Raw genomic sequence first — 14,716 nt, forward strand, 5'->3', positions numbered from 1 at the left:
CTTTTTTTCCCTTTGTATCCCTAGTGCTTAGCAAAGTTCCTAGCACATAGTAGGTACTTAATAAATATTTATTGACTAGGACTGAAGTGAGAAAATTGAGTCCTAGCAAGGTTAAGTGACTGGCCCAATGTCACAGAGTATTAATAGTTGTGATTTGGACCAAGGTTCTTTCAGTCTAGAACCATTTTTCTTTCAACTGTACTATACTGTGTGTAGGACTATCCAGCCTCAGCTACCTCATTACAATGTTAATGGTCATATCTGTATAGCTTATTATTTAAAATCTCTGAAAAACACACTTGGAAGGGGACAAACAATGAATTTTCTGGTAATAGTTGACCTATTTATTTTGGGGGAAGATTCCTGGAATCCCAGGTTTTTGAATAGTTGCTATTTAGTTTACATTTAGAAATATTAGGCAATTGCTTTCTGACAGTTCTTAAATTTGCAATTTGAATAATAAAAACTGGGTCATTGTTATTCTAATCATTCTTTTCTTTCTTCTTAAAAATCAAAAAAACTCAGGAGCCATGTGTTGTATAGTAAGTGGAAGAAGCACTGGATTTGGAGACAGGGGGATCTGGGTTTGGATCCTGGCTCTATGGCTTTGTTGTTTAGTCATGTCTGACTCTGTGTGACCCCATGGACTTGTCAGATGATCCTGGAGTGGTTTGCCCTTTCCTTCTCCAGTATGTCCCCATTTTACAGATGAGAAACTGAGACTAATAGGGGTTAAGTGACTTGCCCAGAGTCACAGAGCTAGTTTCTGGAGTCTGAATTTGACCTCAGATCTACCTGACTCTAGGCCCAGCACTCTATAATACTGTGCCACCTAGCTGCCCCCTCCTCAGCTTAGCAGTGGCATTTCATTGTACTTTTCTGCGCATTACTTTTCTCATCTGTAATGTGAAAATGGGCCCAGATCATTCCTTTCTACTCCTATGAACTTTTGGCTTTTTAAGACCTCCACTTTTTTCCTAAACCTTTTCTCAAAATAAGTTCTTTTCTACACAAAATGGTAGTTGTCAACCTAAGAAGTTCATATTTTCATTTGATAGACATTTAAGTGCTTATTATGTGCAAATTTACTGTGCTAGAAAAGCAATGAGGAATGTACAAAGATTAAATGAGATATCTCTCTGTCCACATGGAACTCACAATGGTGATCTATCTATCTATACATACCCATATATATTACTATATATACATGCATAAACATATAATAACTATATAATAATAAAAAATACAGAATAGAATATGAGAAAAAAAGTACAAGTATGGTGAGGTCTAAGGAAAGAAAGATCATTTCAACTGGAATCATTAAATAAGGTTTCCTAGAGGAGATGACATTGGGATCTCTAAACATAAAGATGGAGAAGAAAGGACATTTCAAATAATTGTATAAGCAAAGACATGGAGGCAGGAAAGTCTTTGCAAATGGTCAAGGGATGCTGAGTAAGTTTAGTTAACTTTAGGTAAGGTGGAAGAGTGTAATATGATGTAAGACTGGAAAGTTGGAGATGTACAAGTCCTTGACTAACTAATGTTGGACTTCATTGGATGGTAATAGGTGGCCATGGAAGGTTCTCTTTATTTATTTTTAATTTTTAACATTCACTTTTATGAGATTTTGAGTTCTAAAATATTCTCCCTCCTCTCCTTCTACCCAAGATGGCATGCAATCTGATATAGGCTATGTATGTATTATCATATTAAACATATTTCCACATTAGTCATGTTATGAAAGAAAAATCAGAACAAAAGGGAAAAAACATAAGAAAGAAAAAACAAAAACAAAAAAAGAGAAAATAGTATGCTTTTATCTTCATTCAGACTCCATAGCTCTTTTTCTGGATATGGATAGCATTTTCCATCGTGAGTCTTTCAGAATTGTCTTGGATCATTGCATTGCTGAGAAGATCTAAGTCTATCAAAGTTGGTCATCACACCATGTTGCTGTTACTATGTACAATGTTCTCCTGGTTCTGCTCATTTCACTCAGCATCGGTTCATGTAAGTCAGATTTTTCTGAAATCATGGAAAGATTTTTGACAGAGGAATGACCAGATGCAAAGTGTTGCAATGTTGGTGACCTTGTAGGGGTTAGAATATAGTGAGGAGAGATTGTAGGCAGATCTTCATGTATGTTTTTCATTTCTGTTTTTATATCCCTTTTGTTTAATAGAATATAGTCTTTCAAAAGTTTGTTATAATGTGATATAAAACAATCAACATTTATCCGTGCTTACTATATGTAAAAGAACCATGACATTATATACTTCTTTCTAAATTTGTTATACTCATCTATTCATACATATACAATGTAATTTGTTGGCCCTTCATTTTTCTTTACTCCAAATAATAATATCAACCTCTATCATTTGTTACATCATTGCATTTATAGAGAAAGTATCTTGTATTTTTGATATATTGTTTCAGGTGGTACACTCTTCACTCTTACATATGTACATATACAGTATACTTTCATACATCAACATATATGTTTCATGAATTTGACAAAGTAACACAGTGATCATATTCACTATTTTTTTCTCAAATTCTACTTAAACAAAAAACAACCCTGTGAAGTACTAAGAACCCTAATTCAATAGGAAGCCATATCAATCCAGGTGACTGCTAAATTACTGATCAGTGGTAGATGTTAGGTAATAGAATTTCTTTGTAGATTGGTCACATATATTTATATCTGTACATATACACATCATCCCCATGCCTTTCTTTATCAGCTCTCAGATAAATTTCCCTTAATTTAGGTAATGTTCAAATATTCAAGTTACCACAAGATGGCAACATATCATTTCATGCAATTTTGGGAGTAGACTCAATGTAATAATTTCTAACTCTTAAAAATACTGTAGAATGAAAGACAGATTGTTTTATTTAGCTATTGGTGAATACATTAAAATAAACCTGAATAATTTTATTTTTTACTTTATTGTGTGGAAAATTGTTTCATTTCCAATTAATATAGTTGACTTTTTGAAAATATTTATGTAGCAAAATGACTTGAATCTCTGCCAATGATTGGACTAGGGCATGTGCTTCACAGTCTTGTGTGGTAATGAAATTCTGATTTTAATTTTGTTATTTCAAAGCATCGTGTTATGCATGAGACCTGAGTGTATAATGAAATGTAATTTCATGATTTCCTCTGGTTCTTAAATTAATCTGAAGTTTTAGTAAGTACCAACCAAATACAGTCAATGTTTGGGTTGCTGTTCTGTGCTAGAATTTCACTGATGGGTAATCCAGAGAAATGATCAGAATTTGAAAGGTGCTTCAGATAATAATTTTATTGCCATGCTTTTTGAGTGATAGATTACCTTTCTTGTTCTCTCATTGCTTTGTAGTTTAATAGTTCTTTTTTTTTTAAACAATGTGTTTATAATAAACCCTCGGCATATGTATGCTAAAATCACAAGTTTTAATGGAAATTCTATGGACCATAGTACATTAATTATCCCTGCTTATCTTCTTATAACAATTTATTTTTTCTTTCCCCCCACATTTTCTTCAGAGCAATGAACAAATTTCAGAATGGTACATCTAAAATAATTGTCCTTCTCAATTCAGCATGATACAACTAAACATTTTTCATTGTGTCAGAGAATATTGACCTTCTGAATAGCATTGCATAGCATAGACTGTTAGATTTTATAGAGTTTTAGAATATGGATGGGATCTTAGAAAGTAGAACATAGAATTTTAACCCTAAGGACATAGAATGACAAAATTGGAAATGATCTTAGTGGTTGAAGTAGTCCAGGCCACTCTATTTACAAATGAGGAAACTGATACCCAAAGATGGAAGTGGCTCTTGTCCTTTATGTCTAGAAGGTATACCCTCCTTATTTCTATCTCAGAGACTTTCTTCCTTTAAGATGCTGTTCAAGTACCATCATCTAGTGGGGAATGGAAGGAGAAAAGGAAGGGAAGGGAATAATCATGTATATAGTGACTACTATGTGCCAGACATTATGCTAAGCACTTTTCCCAAATATTATCTCATTTGGCCTCTTCTACATAAAACCTTTTCTGATTCCCTAACTGGTAGTGCTTTCTCTCTCCCAAATTACTTTATATTATCTACTTTGTATATGTTTGTGTTTATTTGCTTTATATTTATGCTTTTTAATTTCCCTGTTAGGATGTAAGCTCCTTATGAATCAGAGTTGTTTTATTCTTTGTACTTATGTTGCCAGTCCCTTGGCACAGTGCCTGCTGTATCGTAGGTCCTTAACAACAGTTGTTGATTGGTTGCTCAAGGTCTTGCAGTTTTGGTTTAGAGGATGAGCAAACAGACACAGAGTAAAGTGACTTGTTCTGAATCATATCGGTTGTATGTATCAGAACAGGGCTCAAACTTAGATCTTCTCTAATACTATTTTTTTTAAAAAAGTTATAAATAGATGACCATGCTTTATGAGCAACAAGCTTTGAAGACACAATACATAAACAGGGGAAAGGGTAGGGGGAGGATGTGAGAGCATAGTTCTTCTGGTCCTTTTTAATTTGTTAAGAAGCAACCCTCCAAGATGGGAGTGTGGTGGAGCTAACCAAGGTGAGACTGGGATCAGTGATCAGAGAGGCAGGGCCCATTCTTTGCTTTGTTCAGTCACTTAGGATACATGTCACCCCATGTGTCATATCCACAGGAGGGCAAAAGAAAATGTTACTAAGCTTGGCCAAGAGGGGTAAGCAGAGAAACTGATGGAGATTGATTTACCTGCTATGAAGGATTGGACAAGGAAGAGAGCGTATCTGAAAGGCAGCATCATGTAGTAGATAGAATACTGGACTTGGAATTAAAAAGACCTGGATTTGAAGCCTTCCTTAGATACTTATTAGTCATGTCATCATTAGCAATTCACTTAACCTTTCTGTGCCTCTGTTCTCTCATCTGGAAAATGATCCAACAAAATCACTGCTAGGCCTATACACCAAAGAGATCAAAGAATACAAAGAACACACATACACACACACGTATATAAAATATAGCAGCTAGGTGGCATTGTGGATAGACCACTGCCCACCATCAGGAAGACTTGAGTTCAGATTTGACCTTAGACACTAGCTGTAGAACCTTGTACAAGTCATTCAATCTCTGTTAACCCCAGTTTCCTCAGAGGTAAAATTGGGCTAATGATAGTATCTGCCTTGCAGGGTTCTTGTGAGAATTACATGAGATGATATTTGCAAAGTACTTACCACAGTGCCTGACACATAGTAGGCTTATGATTTCTCTCTGGGTATCAACAGTGGACCCTGTCTATTTATTGGAAGTGGCTCTATTCTCTAATTTTTTTTTTTTTGGTATTGTCATCTCTTTGATAAAGGTAACCAATCAGCAAATGTTTTCTGAATAAATATCTGGAATATAAATATAAAATAAATATGTGGAAACTATAGTTATTTTATAAAAAAAGTAAGTGCTATCACAAGAAGAAATGGGTGTTATTTTTTTTAAAACCAAATGTCTTTCTCCTTTTAGTTGGATAGCAAACTTAAGACATTGGACTGAAAACTGGTCTTTACTCAGAGATTGCATAGAAAATTCTTAAAGATTCTTTAAACAGAAGTGTCTATTTTAGTAACCAATAACTCTTTGTGTTCTTTCCCTTAGTACCCTAACTCCATGGATAAAAATGTGATTTCTGTGAAAATTGTCGAAGAACGAACAGGTGAGTTGCAGGCATGCTTCTTCTGAGGTCATTGATGGCTGTTATCTTTCTTCTAAAAGAAAGATTAGGCACAAGGGATGGATTTGGTGTCTATTGGATTTTCAACACCAAAACAATTAACAACCTCTGACAGTTAAGTTTCTTTATTAACTTTTCCTACTGGTGACAGTAGATGAATAATCTTCTGTTCTACTCTTACCAACTTTGGTGTCAGTGACCAAATATAGTTTGAGTCTGCCAGAGGTCAATTGGCTAGTTTGTAACAAAGTCTGGATTCCAATCTCACTGGATAATATCTGAATAACAGAGATAGTAATTAGATAATAGAGACAATATTATCTCACGGAATAATATCTCCCAATTCCCAGTCCTATGATCTCTTAATATTACTCATGCTATTCTTATTCTAAGTGTTTGCATTTAATTATCTTAGTCATGTTTACATGTTGTCATGTGGGCCAACAGTGAAAAAAATGACAGACATTTTAAGATGATAGATACTAAAAAATTCCCCCCCCCCTTTTGTTTTGGCTTTAGGATACATTAATGATAATAATGATAGGTTGTAACAACCCTGTGAAGTAGTTAGTCTAAGTATCATTGTCCTCTTTTTTTTCTTGGGGAGTGGGGGTTTGGAAGATCAGACCTGTGACTTCATTGGTGTAGGAAACTACAAATACAAATTGTCATTTGTCTGCAACATTTGGTCTTGTAGAGTTGCCTGGGTAACTGAGAATTGACATGACTTATTGATGGTCACACAACTGGTAACTTGCAGAGGTAGAGTTTGAACTCAGGTCTCCTCATTCCAAATCCACTGCTATTTCCACTCTAATATAATGACTGTCATTAACATGAAATGGACTAATTGAAGGTGGTGACTTAGAAATATGACCAGGGGAAGTAGGTCTGGGATTAAAAATTTGCCATGGAGGGGTGGCTAGGTGGCACAGTGAGTAAAGCACCGGCCCCAGAGTCAGGAGGACTTGAGTTCGGTTCTGGACTCAGACACAACACCCACACAAAAAAACTAGCCACGTAAACTTGGGCAAGTTACTTAACCCCAATTGCCCTCCAAAAGGAAAAAAAATTGCCATGGAATAGTCACACAAAGATAACTGAGAGCTTCTCAGGTTGACATGAAAGATAAAAATACTACTTTCCCTGTCTTAATTAAAATCTCTATGCACACACACACACACACACACACACACACACACACAAAGTTACATGGCACAAGGGATAGAATTCTGGACTTGGAGTCAGGAAGACCTGAGTTCAAATTTGTCCTCAGATACTAGCTACATGATCCTTGGCAAGTCACTTAACTATACGTTTCTTCATCTGTAAATTGGCAGTAATAACACCTACTTTCCAGGGTTGTTGTGATGATCAAATGAGCTAGTATTTGGAAAGTACTTTGCAAACCTTAAAGTAGTATATAAGCACTAGCTATTATTTTTATTATTATGTTGTTATTATTTTTAGATGTCTCAACAGGGATCATCTACAGAAAGAGGATTGCAATTTGTCAGAATGTGATTCCAGAAATTTTAAGAAAGGTAACAAAATAAATTTAATCTGACTTAGAATTGCATTAGTTCTCCACCCCCTACTCTCCTGCACTTGGCCATAGAATTGTAGGAAGGGAATTGAGAAGTTACTAGTCTAAACCAATCATATAAGGAAACTGAGACCTGACAATGTCTCTAACCTTACTGAGGTTGTACCATGAGTTAGTGTTAAAATTGAAAGTTGGCAGCTAGTTGGTGCAGTAGATAGAGTACTGGCCCTGGAATCGAGGACCTGAGTTCAAATGTGACCTTAGACATGTACTAGCTGTGTGACCCTGGCCAGGTCACTTAATCCTGATTGCCACTACCCCCCTCTCCCCAAACATCCCCCTTCCTTCACCAAACTGGAAGTAGAACCCTGGTCTTAAACCTTAGACTAGTGCTAAAATATGAAAATATAGTGGTAAAACCATCAGTGCAAAAATTCATATGGCCTATCCCCTTTACCTTCAGGCAAAGTTGTCTTTAAACCATTCAGAAGAATGGGAGTTTCTCCAGTACATAAATTTTCTGATATGGAAGGAGCCTGATCAACCTCCCAAGTTCTAGCTTCTTATAATTCCTCATGGGCAGCTAGGTGGCACAGGTCTGGAGTCAGCAAGACTCATCTTCCTGAGTTCAAATTTGGCCTCTGACACTTACTAGCTCTGTGACCCTGGGCAAGTCACTTAACCCTGTTTGCCTCAGTTTCCTCACCCATAAAATGAACTGGAGAAAAAAATGATGAAACACTACAGTATCTTTGCCAAGAAAACTCTAAATGGAGTTACTAAGAGTCAGACACAACTGAGAAACAACTGATTAACAAAATTAATTGCTCATAGGGATTAAAAAATTAAGTTTAAACCCAATTCCTTCAGTTTTGAATTAATTCTTTTGGGTTTTTTGGTCTTTAATGGAAATATAGAGATGTTCTAAATTAGTCTTAAAAGAAATAGGAAACATATTGCATGAGTGAGTTGGATTTTACATTTTTTCCCAAAGGGTAAAAGTGATTCTTTTTATATAAAAATGATCTGACGTGTAAAAGTTATACAGATTTAGTCTGACCTTTTAGGAAGGATGATAAACTTCCTTTTTAAACTCATGGTCAGAGATGACAAAAGGAGTATTTAAGATGGTACCCTACTTCTTGGAGATCTCCTTTAAATCTTTTTTGTACTCATTTCTATAGAGTAATAATGTTACAAAGTGTTTATGATAGCAAAATTATTTTTTCTCTTTGAAATCCCTTAAAGCTACACTGCTGATACTTTTTTGGAAGAAGGTAAGCGAAAAGTTCTATTTTCTCTCCACATTGCTTGACTCATAAGGGGCATAGTTGTTGGGGGGTATTTAAAGAACCAGAAATTAGAGCATTCTGATAGGCATTTAAAACTTTGAATTGATTGTGTATGATTCAAAGCCCAGCTTTGCTCCCTAAATGATTAGATTTGAAATTGAATTGCTGTCTTGTGTAAGCAGGTAGAAAAACATTGGTTTCTGCTACTTCCCTTATGGAAGATTCAAGATTATGTTAAAGATTAAAGATGACCTTTAGTGAAAGAAGAGCTTGTACCTCACGATAGCAATGAACTTCCCTTCAATTTGAGATGGTAAAATGTTTTACATTGTATACAGAGACTGTGATAGGGATGATTTCTATACACAGTACATGCTACGTTGCCCAAAATACACGTATTGAATCTATTATTCAAAAATGCATTCAAGTTTATCACACATCTCAAACTCTAAATTATTTAAGGGACTTCTGACTTGTACATTTCTGCTTCTTGTATTTTTTGCACATCTTAGGAAAGCATAAATTTCCAGGTATTGGGCAGAGACTAAAATGAAGAAAATATTTTACCTGATATTATCTTGCATGTGATGTTCTGTAAGTGGGTCCTATTAGAATCCATCAATTTAAGAGGGCCATAACTGAGCTAGAGCTGAAACATGAAATAGGCCGATAATTTACTTAGTGTTTAGTGGTTAGGGAAATCTGGCCAGGAGACTATGCAGCTTGTATAAATCTTGGGCCATCTGCATGTCCTCACTAGCATTTATTAAGGTCAAAGTACATTTGATTATCAAGGGCTTACAGCAGTTGGTGAGATGTGTCATCTCTGCTTAATAGTCATTTGGCCTCATAATTATCCAAGACTGAAAGTACCTTTTTAGTTCCTTTTCATGTAGCTTCCTAGCAAAGATAAGAAGTTACCATTCCTTTTCTGAACAGGTGAGCATTTTAAAAGTACCAAATATCCAGTTGGAAGAGGAATCATGGCTCAATCCTCAGGAAAGAAATATGGCTATAAGAAGTCACTGCCTAACGTGGACCCAATATGCATCCATGAATGAAGAATCTCTCTTCAGGGAAAGTTTGGAAAATCCAAATTGGTAAGATTTCCTCCATCTTTTACTACCAACCCTCTTTTCTCCCTCTTTTTTTCTTTTTCTTTCTCTTGCTATCCTTCCCCCTTTAAAATTGTATGCATATAACATTGTTCCAATTCATACCTTTTGCCCCTAAGAGTGTTATATTATTAGTCTCTTTTGAAATTACCTCTTAAAATTCCCTTAAAAATGGACTTTTATAAAGCTTCTACTAGCCTGATAAATTTATTATCTGTCCATTTGAGCTACGTACAGCATGATCTGGGGTCGTTGGTATATGTCATTCTTATGGAGCAAAAGTTTCTCAACCCATGTAGACTGACAACTGCTCTGCACTTTGTTATCTCATGGAGTTGCTTGGGGTTAGTGAGAGACTGAGTGACTTATCCATGGTCACATAGCCAGTATGCATCAGAAATAGGACTTGAAAGCAGGTATTCTGGACTCTGAGGCTGGCTCTTTATCCATTCTGCCATGATGCCATCTCACATGCCATAGCGCATGATGATTCACTCTGTTAAAGTACATAGAGATAGAAAATGAAAAGAAGCTACTTGGTGCTTTGTTGAAGTCATCCTTCTAAGATGTTATTGCTCACACACTGCCAAAAGAAGATGCATGTTAAATGATTTCTTCAGTAGTGAGGACAAGTTTACTCTGAGCAAGCCACACTCTCAGGTGGGCCAAATGTTTTGCATTTGGTCAAACAGCTGACTGGTGATAAGAATACCATCTGCATGTATGAAATAAAGTTTTCTTACTACACATTAGTATGAAAAGTGTAGCAGTTTAGGTTTTCTAATTTTATTCAGAAAAGTTCTAATTTAGACAGGAACCTAATTTAATTTCAACCTGATATTTCTCACATTCTTTTCCTGGTGGATGAGCTTTCCTCAGTGAAATGAATCTTGACGCCTTCATCTGGAAATGCCAAGGAAATAACTTTTTGGAAACCTTATTCCTTCATGTTTTTGTTTTGAAATTTCCCCAAAGCTTTTTAAAGATATTATTTTACTGACACTTTATTTTTTCTTTTGCCCTCAAGTCTAGGATTTCACTTTTTTTCTATTAAAATAAAATTAGTTTTAGCATGGCTTACTGAAAAATGTAAAAGAAAATGTAAATGTAAAAGTGATCAGGACACTTGAGCTTTGATGTGGCCATTAACTAATTGTGCGACTGTGGACGTCCCTTTCTCTTCATTTCCTCTTAGAAATTACAAAGATTGGATTATGTAATCTTTGGGTTCCTTTTGATTCTGACATTCTGTGATTCCCTGATCAAGTTTCTAATGTTTCCCTTAAAACCTTTTAGGTTGGGTTTGATGGTCTTTTCCTGAAAAGATTACTTCTTAGTCTATGGATGGAGTCCTAGAGGTGATTTGGGAAAGTGCCAACTCCTTAAAATAGGGAATGTTTTGCCTTCAAAAGGCTGCAGGGGGTATATGGGGCAGAATGCAATCCATAACTTTCTTTCTCAGGCATATAAACAGATTTTTGACTTCACATTTATATGATCAGTGATCTATATTACAAACTAAACATCCTAACTTAGAATTTCTTGGGTTTGCTTGCTTCTTGGTAACTCTTGTTAATGGTTTTTAAGACTTTGCTATTTTCCTCATGCTATAGGTCACATATAGAAGTATAAAGCATGGCCCTTGCCCTCAAAGAACTTAAAACCGAATAGACAAAATAAGATGGGTATGTGAAGAGAGTTAACAAAAAATACAAATATGATTTTAAGTAACAAATGATTATGGTACAGAGTATTGGTGCAATAGGAATTCAGTGGAGGGGGAGATAAACCCTGGTAGGCTATGGAGGAGGTGGAAGTTTGGTTTTGAGGAATAGGTAGGACTTTGTAACTAGAAAGGAGTTAGGGAGAGTAGGGGACAGAAGAGAATCTGTTGGGCAGTCAATAAACCAATTTATTGACCGAATCTAAATTTATTGATTTGAATGAATGAAAAAGGCATATTTGTGAGGGAGTAGGTGGACCAAGTTTACTGGGGAAGATAATTTATGTAGACATTTAGTAGGAAGTAAGATTGGAATGTTAGGTGGTTTAGGGATTGATTGTAAAGAGCCTTCAAAGATTGGTTAAAGAATTTGATTTTTTTCTTTTAAGTAACAGGAAGTCATTTAAGATTTCTTAGTCAGAAAAGTGTGGGGATAAAAGCAGTGTTTAGGTTCCAGGGATCTCATGGATATTTAGCTCTTGATATGGATTGAGGGAGATATTTCAGCAGGTACCTTAAAACAAGTAGGTAATTGAAGGAGAGAAGTCAAGTAAAGAAATACATTCATTTTTTCTTTCATTTCCCCCTCACGAGTTGTGATAGTAATGACTAGTCACTTACGGGGACCAGAAGACGAACTTTTTTATGAACTTTTTTTAAAGAGAAAAACTGTCAAGGCTGTTAAGCCTAAAATTAGATCTACAAGCTGTGTGTTGGTTAGCAGGTGTGGGTGTGTGATGGGAAACCAAATGTCATTCTGTCCCTATGCTCTGCCTGTCTCTTCAATTTTGAGATGGGTTTGAAATGGATTTCCTGCAGTATTTGGCTGAGACTATGCTCTATTTCCCTTTGCATGTCTAATTTCAACTCCCACCTGAGTTTTTCACAATTGTGTCACCTTTTCAGGCCAATCACCTCCCCCTTCATCCTATTACACTTGGTTAATTTCCAAATCAATCCTATCTTCACTAAATTAACTCCGCATCTTCCCACCCTCTGTCATCTTCCAGGATGTTAGGATCAATGAGTTGTAAATCCTAGACTGTTAGAGCTGGGGAATTAGGAAAGGTCATGAAGTCTGTCCCTCTCATATTCCTTATTATTTAAAGTCTTTATTTACTCACTTAAAAAAGAAAGCAAATATAGGGTACTTACTATGTTCTCAGCACTGTACTTGGTGCTGAGAGGAATGCAAAAGAAATGCATGAGTCTCTGTCCTCCAGGAGATTAGAATCTATACAAGGCATTTCCTTGATATAGTATCTTCCACTTTGTAGGTACTTAATAAATCTATTGAAATTGAATGACATAAACACAATAAAAAATATAATAAAATCCTTGATGTGTATCTGTGATATCAAGTTTATATGGGTGGGAAGCCATATAATTCCCACCCCAAACATATTAAACAGCTTATCCATCTTGTGGAATCTTTATTCAATAATACAAAAATGTCAATTGGACTTGACAAGTATAAAATCCTTAAAGTATGACCAGGAAAGGTAGACTGAAGCTCAAATCTGGAGGTCAAGTTGAACGAATGGAAGGAGGTGATAGTTAAAATTACCTTTTGTTCCTCTAGGCAATACATATCCAACAACAATACTAAGGTCATATATGTCAAGAAACTTATTGGTATCCTGAAATTAGAGCCCAATAAGAAGAACATATTCAAAGCAATTAACGCCTCTGCGGTATCCATCTTAACGTGCACAAAACAGACCATGACAGATTTATAAAGTAACCCAACAAAATAGTTTAAAATATGAACATTACTCTAAGGCAGTTTTGGAAAAAATAATACTTCCTTACCAAAAAGGAGGATGATGATTGGCAAATATTTTTATAGCACATGATAAACTGGTTTGAAACTTACAGAAGTACTTTTGGACCAAGCAGGTAACACTTTACCAAGAAGTAGTAAAGTCTGAAAATATGTATATGCCAGTAGATTTGTTGAAAACGACTGAAGGTAGTAACTTCCAGATGGAGACTTTGAAGTAGGTAAGATCTAATAATGGAAGCAAAAGGTCCTCCATTGGTGACATCCACATAAATTAAACCAAAAATATCTGGACAATGAAGCACCAAATAAATGATTGAGTCATATGAATTTGTAGATAAAAAGAAATAGAGGAACTTAATGATGGACCAGAGAATAACTACCAGAAATTACAGATGGATTGTGTTTAACAGGTCTGAACTTATTGATCAATGGAGATTATGCAAGGAAAAAGTAGTAACCTTTACAACATAATCATGACTGGCTTTACAAACTTAGCACTTACCATGTCAGGAACTATTGGCTAAGATTATATATTAGAACCTCTCTATCTTATAAAGTAACAGACAACAAGTTTCCATGCTACAAATAGAGATCTCAAAATGTCTTTGAAAATTCTACAAGTAAACTCTACTGGAACTAGACTTATCACTGACAGTCCAAGATTACTTTGGCACAAGACTGAGTCTTAAAAAATTAAGAACTGTTTTAATAGATGCTGCTGTATGAAAAACTCATAACCACCAAGATGTGTGGAATAAAAAGCTAGCAGAAGAAATCAAAATTATGTGGGAACAGTATTAAATTAATATCATCCCCATAACCTTGTTTGCTTCTGGAACTGTCCCAAAGAGATTTTCAATGAGCCTACTGAAGACAAGATCCAACCTAATACTTTTTACAAAATTATAAGAAGTAGCTCTTTTTTTCTTTCACCTGTACAATAGTCCACAGAAAATTTAATATAAAATAAAAACAGGATAGCCACTTGTCATAGGTCCATTCCTGTCTGAACTCCATCAAAAAAGATGAGGATGAGATAATCATTAAAGCTCATATATGCATTAAAATTTACAAATCACTTTACATACATTAATCTCATTGGATCCTGACATATAGTAGGTATTTTATGTGCTATTATCTTCACTTTAGAGAGATAGAAACTGAGGCTCAAAACAGTTAAATTACTCACCCATGATCACATAGTAAGTGCCAAAGGTGAGTTAGATATCTCCTGACTTTAAGTCCAGTACTTTCTTTTTTTTACTATACAAACAAAATGGGTTCTATCTTGCCTCAGACAATGTTTAGCCAAGTTATTGTGTAGGTGTTTGCTTTTCCTTTCTTGAAGTCAGGACTGATTGAAACCTCTGAATTTATGTGTTCCTTCAAAGCATCTATACTTTCATCTGTACAGTCAATTAGTTACATTTATTAAATGAGTTCTGTTTTGCAGAATTATGTGTGTGTGTGTGTGTGAAAAAGATGGAGGGGACAGAGAGAGAGAGAGAGAGAGAGAGAGAGAGAGAGAGAGAGA

At 35.4% G+C, this 14,716-nt stretch overlaps 1 protein-coding gene across 3 annotated transcripts in view; it reads left to right on the forward strand.

Annotated features, from left to right (window-relative positions):
• PRELID2 (PRELI domain containing 2) overlaps positions 1–14,716 on the forward strand; it is a 141,335-nt gene that overhangs the window by 25,666 nt on the left and 100,953 nt on the right. For all 3 annotated transcript variants that reach the window (XM_069102688.1, XM_069102687.1, XM_069102686.1), the window contains exons 2-4: positions 5,645–5,702; positions 7,191–7,264; positions 9,498–9,658. In XM_069102688.1, the coding sequence (XP_068958789.1) occupies positions 5,645–5,702; positions 7,191–7,264; positions 9,498–9,658 (293 nt within the window). The remainder of the gene's footprint in view (positions 1–5,644; positions 5,703–7,190; positions 7,265–9,497; positions 9,659–14,716) is intronic.

The sequence above is a fragment of the Petaurus breviceps genome, unplaced genomic scaffold, assembly GCF_028583685.1.
Source record: "Petaurus breviceps papuanus isolate PSGF00001 unplaced genomic scaffold, PetGlider_PUasm1.0 551, whole genome shotgun sequence".
Taxonomy (NCBI): domain Eukaryota; kingdom Metazoa; phylum Chordata; class Mammalia; order Diprotodontia; family Petauridae; genus Petaurus; species Petaurus breviceps.